Source organism: Eschrichtius robustus, chromosome 16 (assembly GCF_028021215.1).
Source record: "Eschrichtius robustus isolate mEscRob2 chromosome 16, mEscRob2.pri, whole genome shotgun sequence".
Taxonomy (NCBI): Eukaryota; Metazoa; Chordata; class Mammalia; order Artiodactyla; family Eschrichtiidae; genus Eschrichtius; species Eschrichtius robustus.
Window position 1 is genome coordinate 73,765,246 of NC_090839.1, and position 16,613 is coordinate 73,781,858.

The 16,613-nt window shown below is 49.2% G+C and overlaps 1 protein-coding gene across 1 annotated transcript; it reads left to right on the top strand.

The window, feature by feature from the left end:
• Positions 1 to 997: 997 nt before the first annotated feature.
• AQP8 (aquaporin 8) lies at positions 998 to 9,728 on the top strand. The gene is made up of 6 exons (XM_068524340.1): positions 998 to 1,024; positions 1,164 to 1,417; positions 4,076 to 4,202; positions 6,283 to 6,497; positions 7,994 to 8,128; positions 9,680 to 9,728. The coding sequence occupies exons 1-6, from the start codon at positions 1,013 to 1,015 to the stop codon at positions 9,726 to 9,728; spliced, it is 792 nt and encodes a 263-aa protein (XP_068380441.1). The 5' UTR covers positions 998 to 1,012.
• Positions 9,729 to 16,613: the final 6,885 nt, after the last annotated feature.

A 16,613-nucleotide genomic window follows, 5' to 3' on the forward strand; every position in this document is an offset into this window, starting at 1 on the left:
CTTACCGAATTTCCACTTCCTCATCTGTAAAGTGGCTGTAATAATAGTACCTACCTCATGGGGTTGTTGTGAAGTTTAAATGAGATAATACATATAAGGTACTTAGACTAGCACCTGGCATGTAGAAAGTGCTCAGTAAATATTAGTTCACATAAATACATATTCTAAATCAGCAGGCACTGGTATTGTGCTTATGTGTCTGACTCTGTCATAAACACTTTATGATCTTAACTTATTTAAGCCACACAACCCGACGTCATTGGTACCACCACTATCATCCATGCTGCACGGGAGAAAAAATAAGGTGCAGGGAGGGTAAGCAACTGCTCAAGGTTACTCAGCTGGTTCACGGAGGAGCTGGGATTGAAATCCAGGCAGCCTGTTTCCAAAGTCCACGGGCTTTACCATTGCCTCTGCAATCTCCAGAGATGGTCATCCGTCTACACCCTCAGTCCTGGATCAGCCTATCAGCGTGAGTCTGTGGAGATGTCGGGGCCTCAGATACAAGGAGGTGTCCTTAGAAGTCCATGGAAAAATCACTGAAGATGAGTTTACCGTTACTTCCCATGTGTGGTCCTGATCTGGCGGGGCCCTCCTCGTGTTCACTCACACACGTGGGTCTCCTCTGGGCCCTGGTGGTGACCAAGGGAGCTGGGGATCAGGGCCCTCCATCTCCTGCTGGGGAAGACCTGGAGCCCTCCCCAGGTGACGCAGCGAAGCCAATGCCTTTTGCCTTTGTTGGCAGAAAGCTCAGCAATCCTTGACCACCCCCTGCCCTACCCAGTTAAGGTTAAAAACAGTGTTTCCTCTCCTGGGCCTCAGGGCCACCTCCCACTGGGCTTTATTGCTTTCTTGACACCCTCAGGAGCCTCTGTAGCCCTTTAAAAGGGGCAGAGCCTGTAGTGGGCTGGCAGCCCCGGTCCTGGAGATAAGAGTGTCCTGTCCGGGAGAGCAGGTGCGGGTTTTCCAGCCAGCGCAGGCCAGAGCCCCGTCCTGAGTCACCTCCGCCCTGATGTCTGCAGAGGTAAGTCCACTGCCGGCCTCTTCCTCTGCAGCCTGGCCATCCAAGCGGTTGCTGAGAATTAATTCAAGATTGGGGCACTGGGGGGCTTCTTTCTGGGCTCTCCTCCCATCCGTGTCCCCCTCCGTTTCCCCCCTTTCAGGCAGCTGCATCCACGTGTGACCTGGAGTTTGGTGGCGTCAAGGTGAAGGAGCCCAGCGAGGGGGGCAGGTGGCGTGGGTGCTGGTACGAGCGGTTTGTGCAGCCCTGCCTGGTTGAACTGCTGGGCTCTGCCCTGTTCATCTTCATCGGCTGCCTGTCGGTCATCGAGAACGGGACGGACGCTGGGCTGCTGCAGCCGGCACTGGCCCACGGGCTGGCCCTGGGCTTGGTCATCGCCACGCTGGGGAATATCAGGTGGGAACAGCTCTGAGCACTCCGCCTGGTGCAGGGAGGAGAGCTGTGGGCAGGGACCCCTGGGCACATGCCCAGGATCCCAAGAGCAGTGTTGGGTAAAATGTGGGTTGGGGGAGGGGTCAGGCTGCTTGGGTTTGAATCCTAGCTCTTCAGCCTATGAGCTCTGTGGCTTTGACTAAGTCACTCCGCAAACCCAAACTTCCCACCTATGAAATGAGAACAGTGGGAGTATTTTCTAAATCTTATTTCTCAAGCCAACACATGAAGGAGAAAGACCGGGTAACTCGTCCAGGGTCCCATGGCAGAGCCAGGAGGCAAACCCAAGCTGTCTGTCCTAAACCCAGCATCTCCTGAGGGAGGCACGAGAATGAAACGATGTGAAGAGCTTAGTCCATAGTAAGTGCTCAATCACTGTTGGTTGCTGTGTTATTGTTACCTTTAGGACGGGGTTTTGTTCCAGCCTAGGGTAGGCAGAGTTATGCAGAAGAACCCGCCGGTGGCGGTGGGGCAGGGAGGGCTGAAGGGTTCCTCTTGCATAGCCCTCCCCTGGACAGCTCCCAGGAGAACCAGCCACAGTGACACATGTCTTGGATGGAGTGTCCGGCAGGGGCGTCTAGAACCTGGTTGGTCTCTATTTAATCTCACACAGAAAACTGATCTGAGTAAGGAAATTGAAATACTGTTTCCTAGAAAAACAGAATGGAAAGAGAACTTTAACATTTCTCTTTAAATATCTAAGGGAAGCTGCAGGTGGGATGAAAAACACAGAGTCTTCTGTTCGAAGGATCCGGGGTTGAAGGCAACCTTTGTCACGCTTAGCTGGGTGACCAGGGCAAGTAGCTGAAGCTCTCTTTGTTCGGTGGAATAAAAGGGGATGATAATAATAGCTGGTATTTATTGAGTACTAACTATATGCTAGTACTCTATATGAACCTGTATTAATTATCTTTGCAACAGCCTTTATGAGGTAGGGATCACTGAGGCACAGAGAGGTTATATAAGTTGCCCACGGCCATACAGCTCTTCGGTGGCAGAGCTAGGGTTTGAACCCAGGCCAGCTGGCAGGAGAGAACATCGCTTTGCGCTGCAGGAGACTGCCTATCTGAAATGCCAGCCTTTTATTCAGCCATCTGTTTTTTGTCAACAACTATTTATTCGGTACCTACCGTGTGCCCGGCACTGACTCTGAGGTTATTGGAGCGCCTGACACAGCACCTAGCACCAGAGTAGGTGTTCAATAAGTATTTGTTGAGCAAACGATGGATGAGTAAACTAAGAAGGTGTCTTGATTGTTTTACTGTTAATGAGTGTGAAGTGTCCCAGCCCTCTCCTGGTTGAGCAACACTCTGAGTGACAGTTTCTCTCCCCATTTGGGCTGGGTGACCTGGTGGCAAGGCTGATGGCCGAGAGGGTTCTAAGTCTCTCTCCTGCAGGAGGCCGCCCCACCTCAACCTTCACCTCTCTGCTTTGGCAGAGCCCAGGCTAAGCTTGGTCATGGACCTGAATTGAAGCCAAGTAAGCCTGGCTGCCCCTCTCCCCACCGGGCAAGTCTGAGATCAGCTGGTGCTCCGTGATCCTGCAGGAAGCTCACCCAAGGGCCTGTGCACAGAGCTGCACCAGACTAGTTGGGGCAGCTGGTCCTGAAATGTCAGCATGTTGGACAAAGTCCCTGTGTCCAGAGCCAGGGTCCTCTGTCCAGTCTCAGCTCAATGCCCTGTGTCCATTGGGTGGGCAGGCCCATTGGTGGGCTCTAAACATCTGGGTTGACATGGGGGGGCCTTGGGGTCACTGTCCCTCTTATTGGGTGTGTCCATGCCAGGCACCAGGGGGATTGGTGAGCCAACCTCTCAGGATAGTTCCTTCATCTGAGTGGGACTGGATAGGATGCCAATGGGGGTAGCAGGGCACTGGGTGGGGGGGCCTCTAGACTCTGGGGCTTGGACTGGTTGAGCATCTTGGTGAAAAGGAAGGCTCTTGACCCATGACCTCTGGAAGGACCAGCCAACTTGAACCAGCCCTTTGACCTAGGTTCGACTTTGTCTAATCCCCTTCACATCCCAAACTCCAGATCCCAATCCCCAACTTAATCATGAACCTCTGACCTCGATCCTGATTCCCAATGCCATTTCCAGAAACCTCTAATCTCAATTTTACAGGCAACACTAGTCACACTTTCAGACCAAAAATAGGAATTTTACTGGTTGAGTTCCACCAATAAAAAATTCTATTGGTTGAGTTCAACCAATCAGGAGCTGTTGTTCAGGGCCTGGTTACTTCTAAGGGGAGGCCAGGATACCTGTCTTGGGCTGTGAGTTTGAAGCCTGGGGTCTCATTCTGACCTGTGGCCACGGCTCTGAAGGGCTGGACGCAGCTCTTAGGGGGTCTGGAAGGAGCTGAGGGACAGTTTCCCACCGTATTCTTGTCTGGGCCGCCCTGGGGTCTGGGTGTAGGACAGGAATGGTGCTGCCCTCCCCTCCCAGGCTCTCCCCCACCACTCGGCACCTCAGGGAGAGTGGGCGTAATTTGGTGCCTGTCTTCTACCTGGGCTGCCCTTGACGGACTCCGGCCCCGCAAGGCCATCTGGGGAGGTGGTGGGGCTGCTGGGGCCCAGCGCCTGGGCCTTGGCCTCACGACTCCTTCTGCTTTTGCGGGTGACAGTGGTGGACACTTCAACCCTGCGGTGTCCCTGGCAGCCGTGCTGGTCGGAGGCCTCCACCTGACAATGCTCCTCCCCTACTGGATCTCCCAGCTGTGTGGGGGCCTGATCGGGGCCGCCTTGGCCAAGGTGGGTGGTCCCCCAGGGGCTGGGCTGGGGGCTTTTGCTCTGACGGGGCTGCTGGGGTGGGTGAGGGGCAGGGAGTGGGGACTGTCCAATTCTCTTTTAAAAAATTGATTGATTGATTGATTGGCTGCGTTGTGTCTTCATTGTTGTGCTTGGCCTTTCTCTAGTTGTGGGGTGAGCAGGGGCTACTCTTTGCTGCGGTGCGCAGGCTTCTCGTTGCGGTGGCTTCTCTTGTTGAGGAGCACGGGCTCTAGGTGCGTGGGCTTCAGTAGTTGCGGCACGCGGGCTCAGTAGTTGTGGCTCACGGGCTCTAGAGCGCAGGCTCAGTAGTTGTGGTGCACGGGCTTAGTCACTCCGCGGCATGTGGGATCTTCCCGGACCAGGGCTCGAACCCGTGTCCCCTGCATTGGCAGGCGGATTCTTAACCACTGCGCCACCACGGAAGTCCTGTCCAGTTCTATTCCTGTTGCCTCCAGTGGGATTGGGTGGACCCTTTCTACCTCGGAGGGGACACTCAAAGGGCCTTTGGTTTCCTCCAGACCCACCCTGTTCTGTCCGTGTCTGGACACAGCCCTCCCTAGACAGACCAGGAAGCAGAATTCAGGACTCAAGGTTTCTGTTCCTGAGTCCATTTCTGGATTTAGACAATTCTATTTTTTTATTCATTCATTCATTCACTTCATTCATGCTACAAACATCTCACTAAGCACCGTCTGAGGGTACGGGATATACAGGGTTATTCTCCTTGAGAAACTCCTGAACTAACTTCTCTGTGTGTTCTCCAGTTTGCCTGCCTTTAAACTGAGTTACTCTACCTTTAATGGGAGTTAATGCTCAAATTACTGGAATCCTCCCATTCCGGTAGGAAGGCTAGCTCTTCCTCTCAGCCACAGAATTTCTATAGCTCTACACGGAACTCCATGGAAGGACTTCCTTCCTCCCTCTTTGCCTGCCTGACTTCCTTTTTCCTTCTTTCCTTCTCTCTCTTTCCTTCCTGCTGTTCTGAAGTCTCAACCAGGGGCCCTTCAAGTTGGAAGCCTTGCTTGGCTTGTGTTGGGGGTGGGATTGGAGGGAGTGGGGAGGTGGGAAGGGGTGAAGGGGGCACCCTGTTAGCTTGCCTGGGGTTTGGTCTGTGGCTCTAAGCGCTGCCCATTGCAGACTTTGGTCTCGAATCCCATTTTGCTGTCGTCCCTGCCCTGGTCTTCCTGTGCCCCCATTTGAGACCCTGCTCCCCTGTCTGTTTAGAACGGGGCCCGGACCTTGCTGCTCTGATTCCCAATGGAAAGCAGTGCTGGGACTCTCCCTCAGGCCTGGTCACTTGCAAACTTGTCCAACATGATGGAGACCAGTGTGGGGCAGCAGTGGTCATTCACTGGGTGCCCTCCCCCCTCCCCGAGCACTTGGTAGAATCCTCTCATTTAATCTCCAACTTGACTAGAAGCCTGCCTCAGTCCTTAAAGAGCACTGCCCACCTGGGCCCGGGGCTATTACCATGACCACGCCTACTTTACAGAGGCGGAAGCAGAGGCACAGAGAAGGCAATAATTTGCCCAAGTTCAAATGAGCTGGGGAGCAGCTGAGCCTGGATTTGAGTCCCGGGTCCAGAAGCTTGTCTGCACTGCAGTCTTCCCTCCCCAGGTGTCGTGATGACCCCAAGGCCGATTTCCTGGGAAGCCAATGGGGCTTAAGCTTCAGGGCTCTTCTCATCTCTTCGAAGGGGCCTTTTAGGGGGGCTGGTTATGTGTTTACCTGGGTATATGTGTTTGCAAAGTTTGTAAAAGTAAGGTATTTTAGTATTCTTTCTCAAAGAGGGTCATATAAGTTACATACCCTTCAGGCCTGCAATACCTGGAGCCACCGCTGGGTTATCCCCATTTACAGAAGAGCAAAATGAGGCTTAGGGAAGTCCAATAGCTCAGGCAAAGCCGCACAATGGGAACTGGTGGAGCTGGGATGTGGGTCCACATATGTCTGGCTGCACATTGGACAGGACCCTTCCCTGGCTCGAAAGGATGGGGCCCCTCCCGTCAGCTCCCAGCTGTTTCTCCACCCCCACCATGAGGCTGAGCGCTGCTCTCTGCAGGCGGTGAGTTCCGAGGAGAGGTTCTGGAACGCGTCTGGGGCAGCCTTCGTGACAGTCCAGGAGCCCAGGCAGGTGACGGGGGCCGTGGTGGCAGAGATCATCCTGACGACACTGCTGGCACTGGCTGTATGCATGGGCGCCATAAACGAGAAGACACAGGGTCCTCTGGCCCCTTTCTCCATCGGCTTCTCTGTCACTGTGGACATCCTAGCAGGGTGAGTGCCCCTTGGCTGTGGGACCACAGTGCTCAGCCCTGGGCCGAGGCTCGCCCCTGGAGGAGGGCAGGTCTGCTGAGCTTACCTGAGGGTTGCCAAAAGAAGCCACACAGTAATGTAAACGGGGGAAGTGGGTTGGCAGGAGGCAGACAACAGGGAATGGTGGGGACTGTGGCATCTAAGGAGGCCACCACCATGCACCTCTGATAAGTTATTGCTGTGTGGGAATATGGGCTTGGGGTGACCCTTCTAATTTCATTCCAGGGAAGTCAGAAGACTGGATTTTTATGTGAATTTTCTACTTTTTGTAGTATCAATAAACCATTTCTGTGGGCTGTGTTTATCCTGTAAGCAGGCAGCCAGGTTTTAGCCTCAGACTTACAAAGAGTTTCCACACCCTTTGTCTTGTTTATCTAGAGCCTCTCAGTAGGCTTGGGAAGGGATTAAGGAGACAAAGGATTATTTCTTCCCTTTTATATATGTGGAAACTGGGGCTCAGAGAGGACACAAGTGACTTATTTAAGGTCATTGGGAAGTGGCAAATTAAATGAGAGATCTGGGACAAGGGCCCCCGCTAAATATAGGGGATGAGGGAGCTCCTTCCTACAGGCCAACTCCTTCCTTTCCTCTTGGACACAGGACCAAGTGTAGCCTTTCTCTGCTCTGCCTCCAGCCCTAAGTCATCCTTTGGGAGGTGGAGTTTGGGGAGGCTGGGGAAATGCATGTGCAGAGCTGTGGCAGTGCTTTGATGCCTCCTAGTGGCTTTTGGTTCACTTATAAGCCTACTGACTCATCCAGTTGGCTTTGGCTCCTGGACACAGGTGGGGTCTGTGAGGGGTGAGGCCTGAGTGAGGACCCCAGCTTGAGCGAATGGGGCAAGGGTACAGACACCGGGACTAGAGAGGTGCTCTTGGGGAACAGTCCCTCTTTGGGAGATGCTGGGTCCCTAGCTTGTGGTGCAACAAAGGCCTCAACCAGGTCAGCTAGATTAGAGTTAACACTTGCACATGAATTATATGAGAAACATGGGCTCTATATGCGTTTCCTCATTCGCTCCTGACAACAACCTATGAGATATGTACTTTCATCTCAGCTGAAACACAGAGAGGTTAAACAAAGGTCACAGCTAGAAATAGCTGGGCTGGGATTTGAATCTAGGTCTGCTTGACCCCAAAGTTCATATAGCTGAAAACTGCTTACTTTGCCTTATCAACTCTGGAGAAGGAGTAGATCCATCTTCCTTCCTGCCATCACTGAACAGGCACTACTTGCTGCCCATTCTTCTAGAAGGGTGTGTGGGGAGTGGCAGACTGGAGGGAGGACTCCGGGGAGGGGTCAAGCCTTTCACTTTGGAACCTCCCAGACCGGCATGATATGGTAGCTTAGAGGGGGTTTCTGGGTAGCGTGTGACTTAAGCCTACGTGGGGAAATGAACGTGGGTGAGTCGGGGCTCCTTGGCTGAGATTCTGCCGACCACTGTGGCTGGGTGTTTGCAGGGGAGCTGTGTCTGGAGCCTGCATGAATCCTGCCCGCGCCTTTGGACCGGCTGTGGTGGCCAACCACTGGGACTTCCACTGGATCTACTGGCTGGGCCCGCTGCTGGCCAGCCTGCTTGTCGGAGTGCTCATCAGGTAGGAGTGTGACACAGGGTCGTGGCCCATCTGGTGGGCGTGGTGACAGTTGCTAGAACATCCAGGTCTAGAGGGCTAGGGTCTCGCTTGGGTTTGGAGAAGAGAAGAGGAAGCCTTCTTCAGAGGCAAAGATTATGGCTCTGGGACCTTTGGTGGCAAGTGACAGAAATCCATCCTAACACAGCTTTCATCATAAAGGGGAACTCATTGGCTCACATAATTGAAAAGTTTACAAGTGGCCCTGGCTTTGGTGGGATCTCAGACAGTGTCTTCAGGGCTTGGTCTTTTTTTTTTTTAATTAATTAATTAATATTTATTTTTGACTGTGTTGGGTCTTCGTTTCTGTGCGAGGGCTTTCTCCAGTTGCAGCGAGCGGGGTCCACTCTTCATTGCGGTGCGCGGGCCTCTCACCGTTGCGGCCTTTCCCGTTGCGGAGCACAGGCTCCAGACGCACAGGCTCAGTAGTTGTGGCTCACGGGCTTAGTCGCTCCGCGGCATGTGGGATCTTCCCAGACCAGGGCACGAACCCGTGTCCCCTGCATTGGCAGGCAGATTCTTAACCACTGCGCCACCAGGAAAGCCCAGGGCTTGGTCTTTTTAGGCTCTGCTGTCCTCTGGGTAGATTTCATGCTTAGATAGGCTCTCCAGTAGAGGCAAAGATGCCCACCAGGCACTCCAGACTTACATCCTAGCAGCTTAATAGCTGGAAACAGAGGAAACAGAACAACAGCTCTTACAAAGGTCCTGGCTCTGCTGTTCTCTGAGTTGGACTGGTCCAGCTTGGGCCATGTCTACCTCTGAATCGATCTCTGTAGCCGTGGGGCCAGGCACTCTTATTGGCTATGTCTGGAGCATGAATCTTATCCTGGAGTTGGGGTGAGGTCAGCCTCATCTGAACAAGTGTATGGACTGAAAGTAGGGGAGGAGTAGCTCCCTACAGGGGTGTTGTACAACTCAAGGGACCCTATCCACATAGAACAAACACCATGTTAGTGGTGTCCACAAGAGCATGCATGTTATGAGATGCCAATCACATAAGACACAACGTGAGCAGTGCTCCCTGGAGCTGGGCAATGGGTAATAAGGTTGATAGTGTTATCAGAAGGATAATATCTGCTCGACTGCTTCTCCTCCAGCTCTCTTCTTGTGAACCTCAAGGATCCAGAGTGTCCTTCCTTTCTGCTGCAGGTTGTGCAGGGATACAAGTAGGTACAGTGCCCGCTGTCTGGACGAGGACAGGCACTGGGCTGAGCTGATCTAGGCTGCTTGCATCGCTGCCTGTCTGCAGTCCTGGCTTGGCCTGTGGATTAGTGAAAAGCATCACAGATAATTCTCTGATGCTTTCAGAATGGTAGAGATGGGGATCTTCAGGAAAAGGGTTAGAGACCCAACAGGAAAGAGTTTCTCCCTCTCCCCAAGGAGATCTGGCTATTGAGGCTGGAGAGGCTCAGGAAGGCATCTCTCTGGAGAATTCTGGGCCTGGAGACATTTGATGGAGGGTTGGGTCTCTCCCGGAGACGCAGAGACCTCACTGGGCCACCTTTTTTGTAGATTCTTCATTGGAGATGGGAAAACCCGCCTAATACTAAAGGGGCGGTGAAGCTGAGATGGTGGAATTCCTGCCGCCCTAGGGGCCCTCAGTGGACCTGTCCTGGACTGCAGACCAGACAGCTCTGCATTTCCTGCCGGGGCAGAGCTCTGAGAAGTGACTGATACGCTTCCCCTGACTTGGGTCTGGCTTTTCAGATGTGCTCGTTCCTTCGAATTCCTTTGTGCTCGTCAGAGACCTCAGCCTGGGGAATGTGTTGCCAGCAATGCCCAGAGACAGATAGAAACAAGCACAACAGAAGAGCTTTTCTTGACAGGGAAGGTCCCAGGAGAGAAGAATGGGTGGAAGAGGTGGCTGTTTGTGTGTCTCCGCTCACTTCCCTCATCCCCTTTCTCCTTCTCGTGTTCCCCGATTCCTCTGTTAGAGAAGGGCCTTCTTTGGTCTGTTTCCTTGCGGCCTGTGCTGTCAATCTAGCTTTGCAATAAATAGTCCAATGTTTCCTTCCGTGTGCCCACTGGCTGGCCTTTCCTTTCAGAAATGGACACCACTGGGGGGGAAGCAAAAGTCTGGGCTGAGCTTTAGCTGTCCAGAGTCTAATTAGCTCGAGCCCAGCTTAGAGGCCAGGGCCAAGGCAGGTACTTAGAGTGCAGACCAACCCAAAGCCCGTCTCCCACTCAGCCAGAGCCAAGGGAGCTCTGTCTGGAGCTGAGTCCATTCTGGAGTCCAGTTTGGACTCTGGTCAGAATCAGTACCAGATCACAGACCTCAAGACCCTGCTGAAAAACCCAATGCAGACTCCTGGGCATGGTTTAGTGCCCAAAGCTATCCAGGACATGGACTGACCCACTCATGGCACTCCAGCTGGGGATGCAGGTGGGTATGGGGGTGGACCAGAGCTGCAAGGATTTCCCAGGGAAATATATAACGTGGCATCATACAGGTCTGGAGAGATAGAGGCATTTAGATGGAAGACATGAGTACAGTGAATAACTAAGGATACAAAAGAATAAAAAGATACGTTCCGAAGTTCACACCTTAAAAGTAGAGTGTGTATCTTCTCTACAAGAATCTATGGGTAATTTATGGAAGGTTATCATTCTAACACCGCAAAGGGGTGCTAGGGAAAAATTCTCAGCAACGAACAAAAACTTCACCCACTTCTGCCAGACAAGCAAAATACTCACCTGAGTAAAGAGGAAGAAAATGCTCACTGGAGGATATTACCAATACAATGAGAGATTGCCTGTTGAGAAAATGGACACTACCAAATATCCAAGACATTTTGGAGAAAAAGAGAATAATAAATTTCAATAACAACAAACCTAAGGAGAAGAGCTACTCAGACAACCTGTGTTCAATGGTGTGAAGGTAATAGTAAAAATAGCTACTGACACTAATTGAGCACTTTCTACATGCCAGGATCTGCTTTGTGTTCGAAACATGTGGTAATTTATTTCATTTTCACAACTGTACAGGTACATATTATTGTTATTATTATTTTTCATGTTACATATGAGGAAAGTGAGGCACAGAGAAGTCAAATTACTTACTCAAGGTCACTCAGGAAGTGGCAGAGCTGAGATTCAAATCCCAGTGGTCTGGCTCCAGAGTCTGGGCTCTTATACTGTTCATGTAATCTTAAGACATATAGCTGCACTTAAAGACAAATAGCGAACATTAACTCATGGGGTTAAGAACAAACAGAATTGTTAACAGGGGAACTATGCAATAATAGGAAGAGCCATTAGGGTTAGTCAGGAAAGGATGAGTCTTTGCTGGAAGAACATCTAGTAAAAACTTGTAATTTATCCAGTAGATCAAATGAATAGGCTGAGATAGGAAAGGATGGTAAATGATGTGCTCAAAGAACCCAAGTCAAGAGAGGAAAGGCAAAGAACTCAATGAAGGCAAATTCAAGACCCAACGTATGCGCTGATGGACCTGCTTCAGTTAAGAACTAGGACTCTGGAGTCGGCTGAAACTGGGTTCAGATCCCAGCTTCACCACACTTACTAGCTGTGTGACCCTGCGTGGGCAATTAATTAATTTATTTGCATACAATGACTCCTCCCATTTTGTTTATTTATTTATTTATTTATTTATGGCTGTGTTGGGTCTTCGTTTCTGTGCGAGGGCTTTCTCTAGTTGTGGCAAGCGGGAGCCACTTTTCATCGCGGTGCGCAGGCCTCTCACTATCGCAGTCTCTCTTGTTGCGGAGCACAGGCTCCAGACGCGCAGGCTCAGTAATTGTGGCTCACGGGCCCAGTTGCTCCGTGGCATGTGGTATCTTCCCAGACCAGGGCTCGAACCCGTGTCCCCTGCATTGGCAGGCAGATTCTCAACCACTGCGCCACCAGGGAAGCCCTGGGCAATTTATTTAAGCTCTGTGAGCTTCCGTTTCCTCAGCAACAGGCATATTGTGTGGGTCCAATGAGTTAATGCGATGGGAAGGACTTAACATGGCACCTAGCATACAGTAAATGTTCAGTAAAAGTTTGAAATCAGAAGCAACACATTAGAAAACTCACAAAGAGTGAAAAACATTAAAAGTTACTACATCCTTTGGTGAAATAAATAATGAAATCAACCTTTGGTAAATCTAGTAAATAACAAAATAGTTACATATATATATATACATGTATGTATACACACCCATACACACACATGCATACACGTGTACAGCTAACATTTATTGAGTGTTTATTATGTGCTCGGCACTGTGCAGAATGCTTTCTGTGCATATTTCATTTAGTCCTCACAAAACAATCCCATGAGGTAGTGTAGTGGGTTGAATAGTGTCCCCCCTTAAATTCATGTCCACTTGGAACCTCAGAATGTGACCTTATTTGGAAACAAGGGCTTTGCAGACCCAAGTAAGGTAAGGGTCAAGATGAGACCATACTGGATTAGAGTGGGCCCTAAATCCAATGAAAGTGTCCTTATAAGAGACAGAGAAGGACACAGAGAAGGTGGCCATATGGAAGGACCGAGGCAGAGTTATGGTATCACATGATAGTACCAGGAGTCACCAAGAGCTAGAAGAAGCAAGGAAGGGTTCTCTCCGCAGCCTTTGGAGGGAGTGTGGACTGCTGACGCCCTGATTTCAGACTTTTGGCCCCCAGAATGGTGAGAGAATAAATACCTGTTTTTTTAAGTCACCGAGGTTGTGGTCATTTCTAGGGGCAGCCTCAGGAAATGAATACAGGTAGCCACTCTTACTCTTACCATTTTCCAAAGGAGCAAATGGAGATCCCAAGAGATGACATTACCCAGAGTCACATAGTTAGTACATTGGTGGAGCCAAAATTTAAGATAAGGTACGTTTGACTGCAGGGTTCATGATCTTTGTCATCACAGGTTACTATAGCTGAATAAGGGACAGTATGTCGCCTGACTACTTGACCCTTAGTCCCCCATGAAGAGGGGGACAGAAGGACATGTATGATGACTCTTCTCACCCCTAACTTGCAGTTGGATTTCAATTCCTGCTCTTCATGTCAATTTCTAGACCATAAGCTCTCAAGAGGAAGATCGATGTTAATTCCTCTTTGTGATTCCACATTATTTGGCTCACTGCTGTATAGAAGGGACTGAGTACTTGTTGACTGAAAGAATGGCGTAGGCTGATCCTAATGACTCTGAAATTCATTCTGACCCTACAGAGTAGAATCCAAAATTGACCCAGATCACTTAAGTTTACCTCCACCCCACCTCCTGTCTTCTCAGGAACAATGAGGTCACAGAATTTTAGGATGTTAGAGCTGGAAACTCTATGACAGTAGTAAAATGCAGTTGCTACGAGTTTGGATTCTGAGAAAGATCCAAGTTTAAATCTCAGAACATTGGCTTTTTTGCTGTATAAGTTTGAAGAAGTTATTTAACTTCTCTCAGCCTCAGTTTCCTTAAAATGGGAAACCTGCCTCAATGTTTGTGAGGATAAGTGTTTGTAAAGCATTAGCACAATGCCTCATACCTAGTAAGTGGACAATGTGATAGCTCTTATATTTATTATTGTCTAATCAAATTTTTTTTTTTTCCCTGCACTGTGTGGCACGCAAGATCTTGGTTCAAACCCGTGCCCCCTGCAGTGGAAGCGCGGAGTGTTAACCACTGGACCGCCAGGGAAGTCCCTCTAATCAAAGGTTTTGAAATGTGCAGGTATCAGAATCATGGCAAGGGGGTGGAGCTCTGGCAAGAAGATTCTAAACGGACTTTGCACTCATGTGTTTTCTCAATCAACTATCTTCATATAAGGATCTTTGGGCCTCTTGAGGGGAAAATGTTGGGAAGCACTCATGCTGTCCAATCCCAAAACCCAGAGAGGCGAGCTAAATAATTTGACTATAATCACACAGTGATCTAGTGGCAGAGCTCAATTAAGAGTCCAGGATTTTGGACACACTCTCTAGTGTTTTTTTCTACTGCAGCAGGCATGTGCTGCTTTAGACCCTTGGAGCACAAGTATTGATTCATTTCCTTTTGCGAGAATTGGCTTGAGTCCTCACATTCTGTGTTGTTGAGAAGCCTAGTATTATGTTCTCGCATCTTCCCTCACCAGACTGTCCAAGAACTCTGAGAGTTTAAGCAATCCAAAGGGGAAGTATGCCAATATTCTACCTTCATGTCCTAACTTTTAATTTTATTTTTAAAATATTTATTTATTTATTTATTTGGCTGTGCCAGGTCTTAGTTGCGGCATGGGGATCTAGTTCCCTGACCAGGGATCGAACCCAGGCCCCCTGCATTGGGAGCATGGAATCTTAACCACTGGACCACCAGGGAAATCGCTTTATTTTACTTTTAATATTAAAAAATTTTTTTATTGAAGTATAGTTGATTTACAGTGTTGTGTTAGTTTCAGGTGTACAGCAAAGTGATTCAGTTTTATATATATATATACTTTTTCAGATTCTTTTCCGCTTTAGGTTATTAAAAGATATTGAATACAGTTCTCTGAGCTATACAGTAGGTCTTTGTTGTTTATCTATTTTATCTATACTAGTGTACATCTGTTAATCCCAACCTCCTAATTTATCCCTCCCCACACCCTTTCCCCTTTGGTAACCATAAATTTGTTTTCTGTGTCTGTGAGTCTATTTCTTGTTTTGTAAATAAGTTCATTTGTATCATTTTTTTAAGATTCCACATATAAGTGATATATTTGTCTTTGTCTAACTTACTTCACTTCGTATGATAATCTCTAGGTCCATCCATGTGCTGCAAACGGCATTATTTCATTCATTTTTATGGCTGAGTAATATTCCATTGTATAAATATACCACATCTCCTTTATCCATTCATCTTCCCATGGTCTTCCTGCTCTAGCTTTTTACTTCGTGCCCGCTGCAGCTACCATTTTATAGCTGAGTCAGTCACACTTGTCTCGGCCAGGGTGGTTTCTAGAAAGAGGGGTTGTTTACTGACAATTCCACAACTTCCACACCAAGCACACCTGTGTGCTCCACGGGCTCCATGCTCATGTATCCAAGCAACTCTTAAGGCCGGGCCTTTCGGGTCTTGCCCCCCATCCCCTCTATCCCCACACTGCCATTTTCCTCCAGAGCCCTACCACCTCAAAGTGGGTTCAGGCATTCGCCTGTCTTGGGACCCAAAACCATTGCTTCCCCTCCATGGTGAGTCCCTGGACCCACCATGGAGTCTGGAGGTTGTGACTAGCTTTGTTCCTTTTGGTGTTTGAAACACAAAGCATTCATTCTCCTCCCTTAAAATCTAATTGCCTTAACTGGTTTATAGGAATTGAAAATTTGTAGCCTTAGAGATTTTTTTCCCCTTAGAGATTTAAAGTCTCTCATCTAACTCCCAGATGTGGGTCAGTTCACAGACTTAAATCTCTATAAAGGAATGGAAGATCAGGTAATCTTGTGGAAGGATTCTGATGTAACAACGCACATGAATATTCTGAGCCTTTTTTTTTCTTTTTAATATTTATTTATTTAGTTTTTGGTTGCATTCAGTCTTAGTTGTGGCACACAAGATCTTTCATTGCGGTGCGTGGGCTTCTCTCTAGTTGTGGCACGTGGGCTCAGTAGCCCTGTGGCACGTGGGATCTTGGTCCCCTGACCAGGGATCGAACCGGCATCCCCTGCATTGCAAGACGGATTCTTAACCACTGGACCACCAGGGAAGTCCCTATTCTGAGCCTTTGTCTTTGTTTCCTCTAAAAAGGTTGTGGCCATTTACTCAAGGAAAATATGGAAGATGTAGAGGGACTCTCAGATACTGACCCTGAGCAGTTGTAATTCTTGAGAACCTTGGGCGCTATTGCAGTTGGCTGCTTATAAAGTCCAGGTGAGAGATACACTTTGTCTGGAATCTACCTCAGGTCTAGGTGAACTGGCTCTAAATCCATCCTATGGTTCTTCTTACAGTTTCTAAGAGTATAGTTGGAAATACATCCTCAGCAAGTGACAAAATCTCTACACTGACTCTATGACCCATGGAGTTGGAGTTGTTATGGGAAGAAGGGCTAGGTGGAAGCCACTGGGACTCTTTAAATCAAATAGTAAACCAAAGGCACCACCGTACCTGGGGAAATCATGTCAAGACTTGTTCCAGCAGCAGAGGCTGTGGCTGAGTGCCCCTCCAAGAACACACGCAGTGCGTGCCTCCAAGACTAACTCCACTCTAGAATTAGAGCCGAACATTTTCTGGGACAATGGCAGTGACAACTATCAGAGGACTGCAGCACAGGAAGAGCTGTGGACTCCCAAGAGATCCCTGCTAGCTGCGGGGAGAACAGTGGGCTGGAAAGAAACTGAAATTCTCTTGAGCTATGAGGATCAGCTTTTATTATCCCTTGGATAAGTTCTCTTTTTCCTTAATAGAAGACAGGCTTCAAATTATGGCAAAAACCAATGGGAGTCATTTATTTTAGACATTTATTTCACATACAAGTTTTCAAGAAGACATCTAAGT

Bases quoted from the DNA above. Each gene is read 5' to 3' on its own strand.
- AQP8 (XM_068524340.1), top strand. The intron at 4,203-6,282 runs GTGGGTGGTCCC...TGCTCTCTGCAG, and splicing joins TCGGGGCCGCCTTGGCCAAG to GCGGTGAGTTCCGAGGAGAG. The intron at 8,129-9,679 runs GTAGGAGTGTGA...CCTTTTTTGTAG, and splicing joins CTTGTCGGAGTGCTCATCAG to ATTCTTCATTGGAGATGGGA.